This window comes from Haliotis asinina, chromosome 2 (genome assembly GCF_037392515.1).
Source record: "Haliotis asinina isolate JCU_RB_2024 chromosome 2, JCU_Hal_asi_v2, whole genome shotgun sequence".
Classification (NCBI taxonomy): domain Eukaryota; kingdom Metazoa; phylum Mollusca; class Gastropoda; order Lepetellida; family Haliotidae; genus Haliotis; species Haliotis asinina.
This window is the reverse complement of record NC_090281.1, coordinates 43131820-43139211: the sequence shown is the minus strand read 5'-3', so window position 1 is coordinate 43139211 and position 7392 is coordinate 43131820. Positions and strand designations below refer to the sequence as shown.

The 7392-nt window shown below is 39.6% G+C and overlaps 1 protein-coding gene across 1 annotated transcript; it reads right to left on the bottom strand.

The window, feature by feature from the left end:
* Positions 1-3905: 3905 nt before the first annotated feature.
* On the bottom strand, positions 3906-7031 carry LOC137272541 (DNA-binding protein RFXANK-like). Its single transcript, XM_067804929.1, has 3 exons — positions 6760-7031; positions 5004-5102; positions 3906-4577 (listed from the first exon to the last, which is right to left on the bottom strand). The coding sequence occupies exons 1-3, from the start codon at positions 6929-6931 to the stop codon at positions 4261-4263; spliced, it is 588 nt and encodes a 195-aa protein (XP_067661030.1). The 5' UTR covers positions 6932-7031; the 3' UTR covers positions 3906-4260.
* Positions 7032-7392: the final 361 nt, after the last annotated feature.

Genomic DNA, 7392 nt, shown 5'->3' with positions numbered 1-7392 from the left:
AATCTGATTGGATCATTCAAACTCTTGTCCTCTTTCACTAACCCAAGTGTTCACTCCACTCTCTTTGCCTGCACTGACAAGACATTTATAGCGTGCTGGATAATACCATCTTAGAACACCACCAAAGGTCAGTTTAATCTTTATATCAATTAATTAGTGTGTATACCTTTAAATGCTATATTGTTGATGTTTATGTGTTAATAAAAGCTGTAATTTATGTGTAAATATAAACTGCAACTTGTATGTATTTGTACAAGTTAGTCTCGGCGTGTTAGGGTTACAAAGCTTGCTAGTAAGTCAATAATGTTTTAGTGTGTAATATTTAATATGAATTCAAATAAGTTATCCATTTCATTGAAGGGTTTTCAGTCTTCCATGAGTAAAGGTTGCACTTTTGGATGGTTGATTGATTGATTTTATATACGAGAGAAAGTATGGTGTGTGTGTGTGTGTGTGCGTATGTATGTATGAATGTGATAGAAATTTGAACTAGTTATATTATGTCCTAGGCGTTGAAATGGTAGAGTGTATATGTTTAGTTTACGTTATCCTAACTTTAACGTTGATCATTGTTTATACAGATTATACGTGCGATTGACTGACTTGGCGGCTTGACAGGGCTGCACTGTGTACCCTAGTGCCATACACCGGGTAGGAATGTATATTTATGTTGTTTTGCGTGTTGTATATACTTTATCGGGGCATGTTTACTGTATTTATATGTCTCCCTAACTTAATATTCATTGCAATTACGATCGCCCTTGTAGTTTATATGTAACGATAGTATTTCACCTAAACAACTCCTTTTACAACTCCTGTATATATTATGACTTATGTATTTCTTGAATCATGTGTTGTTTCAGGGTGACGTTATTAGAACGGAATAAATATTCTCACCCCCGTAACCAGTGTCCTGGAGTCATTATAATCCACGCACAAACCCGGTTACATTCAGGGGAGATTTTACACTGTGGATGGCTTGTCTGACAAGGTTCAGGTCGCCTTTGACGCCCAATCCTGGTGGTTCGGATTCGTTGTTCTACTCAACAGTCTCCCAGTTATCGTGTTGACCTTCTGCTAAAGTCGGATCAAGAAACACTGGCTCTTCCTGTCCCAGTCAACGTGGTCGGGATTTGCGAGGTCACTGGTGATGATGAAATCTATCAGGATGAATCTCGTCTGCTTTCTGTTCACTATATTCTCTCCTGTACAGTCATCCACATTGTCCAGGTTTTGCAAATGCCCAAGGGTTGGACAGCGCGGGCCACTTTGATGGTGTTTTTCTTTAAGATCATGAAGATCTGGGCATACCTATACTAATATCTACCATTCCAAGAGACAATGAGGTCTTGTCTGGGGTATTTCGAACACCACACTCTACTGTCTGGAAAACCAGCGGTGGATACCACGAGGCCCGCGACACGTCAAACAGAAACTGACGTTCTCTGAAACGAAAATACCACAGATTAACAAAAACAAATAGTGACTCCATTTTTCTGATATGCCCAACATCAACATTTCGTGTTTGTGTGGTTTTAACCACTCTCCTAAGAAACTGGTTCTGTTGATGAAGTAAAGCAGTAGTAGAACTTAACCTGACATTGATAATGAGTCGATGTGAAGAAGGAGCTGAGTTCTAAAGCTCTACGTGGCATGGTACTAACATTGTCTATCCAGCCTGTCCACCACTGCACACGGTCACAACACGCACTGTCGTCTAACACCTCTTAGCCTCATGACACTGTTTGTAATTTTGAACCTTTGTTTTTGATGATCTACAAATGTTTGCAGAACACGGACACATATTTCACCCCAGTTGAACTTGTATTTATCTGTCCAGTCACAGCTGATAGCTCTCTCGAGTCGTCAAGTTCTTCTGATTTAATGTATCTGTCCAAGATATGTAATGCAAGGAAAATAACAATCCTTAAGAACTACTGAAGCTAAAAACCAGTCCTTTAGAACCAAGAGTAAGGCAGATCTCAACGCATCCATTATGAAGTGGGGGCTATTGTTGCCATTATTCAATGTTTTCAAATACAGAAGGATACCAAGGTAACTGTAAACGACATTAGTCTTGTCCTATGATAATATTTCTATGAGCAGTATCAGATTATACATGTATAGTATGCCGAAGACAGATGATTAAAGTTCAATGATGGAAGTTGCATGTTTTTTTCTTGCATTATTCCACTTTTTTTAGGGCTCTCGACAACGCCCTTGAATCAGCCAAACGCCAGCTTGTGAAATGATGTGCAAGTCAAGAGCAGTGCCACGATGTGGGACTGTGAATGATTCGGATGTGTTATTGTAAATTTTATAAATGTCGTTTTATTGTCTAATATAATGTAACGGTTATTGAATTATGGCAGTTGCTCTGCAAGAATAAAAGGTCATTTGCTTGTTTTTCACATATACATAGTTCTTTCTTCCATTTTCTTCAGTGATACATGTACCATCCCTTGTAAATTGTACGTTCACATTTGATACGACCCCCATGTTTGAAACAACAACAAACTAGTTCAACAACCGTAACATGTTGGCATTCCGGGAGTAAACCTTATAAAGATACTAACTGGGGCAGTCAGTCATAGCATATGTTGTTTTAACGTATGACTAATGGGAGGACATTGTCGTAAGAGGTGACTAACGGGGTCGGGTGGTTGACACAGTCATGTCAATTGCGTAGATCGATGCATGTGATGTAACTGAATTGTCTGGTTCAGGCTGGTCCTTGCGAAGGACAAACAAAAAAGAAATCGTAAATACTGAGATAGTGAGTGAGTGAGTGAGTTTAGTTTTAAGTCGCCTGAGATAGGAGAATGCTTAAACAGTGACGATATACATAAGCGACAGTTAACACATACAACAGGTGGTGAGTATGTTTTTACGCCGCTCACGACCGGGGAGACAAGAAATGGGTTTTACACATCGTAACCATGTGCCCATGATGTGGGGAATAGAACCCGGGTCTTCTGCGTGTCGGCTGTACGCTTTAAGTACATGACTACCCCATCGCCCTTGTTTGCATAGGGACATATTTATTGTGGCACAATGGTGGTGATGTGAGTCAATTTGCAAACACACCCTTTTATGTAAGAAACTACAGAACACGCCCAATGTCACTGTTCCCCCCATGACTCACATCTATCCAATTACACACGCCGTTCTAAAGTTCATGACTCACATCTATCCAATTACACACGCCGTTCTAAAGTTTCAGTGTCGGAATAATTTGCCTGATTTTGTAACACAGATTTCGCCATCCTACCAACTTACGTCATTTCACATACTGGAATTACGTTTAACTACTGAAGTCAGTTTGCATACGAAACTCGCTCTCATTAAATGGCGATATTCCGATAGAATCGGTAACATATTATGCAAGACATTTTCGTTTCCAGTACATAAAAACACAATTACACATAACTGTCAGATTGGCGGAACCCTATTCTAATTCCTTCTCTGAACCCCGCTGAAATGGAAGGTATATCTCCCATATGTTCCCTGTTCAAATCGGTGCAAAACACCAAACGATTTGAGAGCTTCGAAAATCTAGGCCCAGTATCTTCCACGGGCGATGGTTCACAGCAATGACGTCACAATGCTGATGTTGCTCTCGCAATGGTACTAGTAAGACCTTGCTTGACTCGCGGAAAGGTGAGTCCTCACACTGCAGGCAATTTCGCCGCAGTTTCTATCAATTTATGTTGGCGATTAATAGACAGAATACTAAACTCGCTTCCGTGAAATGACCATTTTTATGAAATTCGTGATAGATTTAGTATCAACCTCACTTTCGCCAATACCAAATCATTTGATACCAAATCATGAAGCCGATTAATAAATATGGTATTACACGGAAGGTCGTTTAGTATCCTCTGTTCATGAACTAATATACAAAATGTGTTTAAACGTATTTATTAATAAATATAAATACGTTCCATATAATTTATTACATATATTATAAAGAAACAATTGCGTATGGACAGACAAGTAAGTGCTCCCGAGTTTGTATGTTAAAACGTTAATTAGAATTGATCAACCTGGTATGTTCACGACGTTCCTCCCCATCTTTCATGCTAGCTAATTTATATAATGTATATAAGATTGTTTCTCTTTAAACAGAGAAACTCTCTCAGGTCAGGTAGACCTAGACTTTGACTGAAAGCTGGCAAACTGTTGAACACCTGATCCAACTGCAGTCACTTTATATGTCTCTCCGAAATGTCAGCACCAACACAAGACCAATCGGGACTATCATTTCTTCTTCTTCTTTCCTTTCTTCTTCCCTTTCTTGCCGCCTTTCTTCCCCTTCTTGCCTTTCTTTCCTTTCTTTCCCTTCTTCCCGGACTTCTTCTTCTTCTTTTCCCCGTCTGGTATAGAAAAATCGGGGACGTCGGGGACGTCATTGACTTCGTCGAGCTCCGGCATCTCTCCTTGTTTGGCATCGTTGACGATGTTCCATACGTCGCTTTCGTGTGTCGTGAAGTCGATTGGGGTGACTTTAGAGGCCGTCTTAGCGTCCACTGGTGCGCCATTAAGGATCAGATGTTTGACAGATTCTTGGTGGTTTCCTGTCGAGAGAAGCATTGAGATTACCATGCCGTAGACACTCAAATTTATCAACAATAAAACATTTTTCTCATGATTATGAATGTATAATTAAGGTTGTTATAATAACTTAAATCAATAAATGATTTATTTGTGATTTAAATAATAGATGCAACTAATCAGCCTCACCTATGGGAAACAATCCCAAAATACCAGGGGTCTACATATATGCCAGTATATAACAGGGGTGAACAAAGATTCCAGTCAGCAGTCATCGCTTTCTGGTGAACCCAGGGGACACAATTCTGCACGGCGCATTAAACGACTGTAGCTCCCATGCTCCTCGCCTTCGTAACATTTTCCTCAAATTTAAGAAAATGTACATTTAAAGTCTGTATGTGCTCACAACCTGTTGTCAATGAGTGATGAAGAACATTCGACATGTTTACCTTTAACAGCCAGATGAAGGGGGGTTACCCCTGAAGCATTTACAGCCTCGAGCTTTGCCCCGGAAGTAATTAGTAATGCCACAATCTCCGTGTAGCCCCCTGGAAAAAGCAAACAAACATTAAATATAGAATGAACAACAACGTCACAGACGCATACATACTTGCCGTTGAGGATTCATTATTTTTTTCTCTCATCTTATGGAAACTGGTAACACTGTTTCCTTGTGATCCGCCGTGTAACATTACACGACGTTCGTTTTCATCATACATAACAAATACCAGCACATACCAGCATAACAAATACCAGCACATACCAGCATAACAAATACCAGTCCATACCAGCACGAAAAACATTATGTAAAAAAATCCGCAAATTACGAGAAGTAAAATATGTTGTCATCTTTTATCATTTTCGTTTACGTGAAGACAAAAGATAATGTAAATGGTTATACTGAACACTTGAAAGGCGATAATGGTATGTCTGTTGTGGTTTATTTATGTCGTCATATTTCAATGTCTCCGATACCACTCCAATGGTGGTAGCCGTCTCTAGCGTTCAAAGCTGCATGAACAAAATCAAGCAGGATCTTCATCACATTTACTATATATAGATGTTAAACATCCCTTTACAAACACACTAAACGTGGATGTGAATTAGTAGGGGAACCGATTTAAACTGCACAAATAATGATCAATCTAATAATGTAGAAGTTACTGCATATATAGGACCTCAATGAGCTGGAGTATTATCTATACCGCAAGTTCCCTGACTATACCTAAGCAACTTTGCAAGCATTTCTCACTTGCCTCGCGACTTACGTCCGTAATTTTAAAAAGGGGAGAGTTGTACAAAATACTTTATACAAAGAAGTGAACTGTAATGGCCATTATTCAGATCCATCTCTATAATCACAACCGGCTGCCAAAAACGTCCACATACTATACATCAACCTTTGTATAAACTTAAATATCCGCCATGTATATATCTGTCCTGATGCACATGTTGTCCTGGTGCACATGTTGTGCATCATTTAGTTGATACCGTGTTAGGATGTACGCCTAAACGCGGCATCCATTCGAATAAAGAAGTTGTCTATCCATAAAAAGGTGTTCGTCTTCAAAATTTGTATAGTTATCAAAATTTCTGGAAAGTTTATTCCACAAGTAATTAATTCGTGTTATTCAGTCACTGAATTTGAAAAATATATTTTGTTCTCAGCACTAAGTGTTGTTAGGCGATCGAAGCTTCTGTAAAATGTGCTCTGCTATTCGAAATGCAGTTCACATGTTGATATAATACTATTACATTTATATAGCGCCAGTGTCCATCTGACTAGTTGCTCAATGGACGCTGTAATCAGAACTGGGTTATTATTACCCCGGATAACCCAAGCTGTCTGCCTGTCTGGCGCTGTCAAGAAGGTTATAGTCACATGACTTTATTCAACCGGGTACCCATTTTCTGTTGGGTGAACATAGGTAAATGTGAACAAACTCACTTGACATAGGTGAGACCACGACAATCTTAAAACCAGAAACACATTCAGGACGATGCCGACTAGTGGTATTTTCATGCACAGTGTGACAAGTTCAAGCCTAACATGCTCCCTTTTGAGCCTTAAGGCAAGCGTTTGCAAAAGAGACGCGTTTACTAACTATTTCAGGTTGTATGCGAGGACCGAACCTACCATTAAACATACAACCATTTATTGAACTATTAATACTACAATTAAGGACATTAGCAAAATATCTTTACCTGCACTCGCCCTAGATAAAGCCGTATGTCCGTATTCGTCACAAACATTTGGATTGACGCGTTTTTTCAGGAGTTTGATAACGGTTGATAGATCTCCATTTGCTGAGGCGGTGATTAATCGCTGTTCAGTCTCTTTTCCTATATAGATTTTGGAAAGAACTTCCTTAGCCATAATGACGCCGTTCTGACGACCCCTTCACACGAAACGCTATTCAAGCTTGTCGTTGTCAAGCACTTGTTTACATGGTCGCCATTTTTATTACCTCCCCTTTAGTTATTTTCAGCAAGCTCCGCACAGTAACAAACCGGTCGGCGAAGTCCCCACGCGCTGGTCAAGAGCTTGTAGAGCTAGAGTAAGCTCCCTTGTGCTAGTCTAGACGACGTGGAAAAGGCATTCCATACATACAAGCTCAAATTTGAGTCACTTTTCGCTTCATTAGGGTATTTTAGGGTTTCTAGCAGTGTATAACCTTTGTGGGATGAATGTAGTCAGTGATATTTTACAATGCCAAACTGTACAAGTTGATAGTTGCTGGCGAATACATGTTTGTTAAGGTTGTTGAAATAAATACTGTCTGGGTTTTATTCATCCGTTTTCATGTGTGTGATGCTCATCTCAGTCATCTTCAAGTG

Bases quoted from the DNA above. Each gene is read 5' to 3' on its own strand.
- LOC137272541 (XM_067804929.1), bottom strand. From the start codon at position 6,931: ATGGCTAAGGAAGTTCTTTCCAAAATCTATATAGGAAAAGAGACTGAA. The intron at 5,103-6,759 runs GTAAAGATATTT...TGCTTTTTCCAG, and splicing joins TTTATCTAGGGCGAGTGCAG to GGGGCTACACGGAGATTGTG. The intron at 4,578-5,003 runs GTAAACATGTCG...TTCTCTCGACAG, and splicing joins CCTTCATCTGGCTGTTAAAG to GAAACCACCAAGAATCTGTC.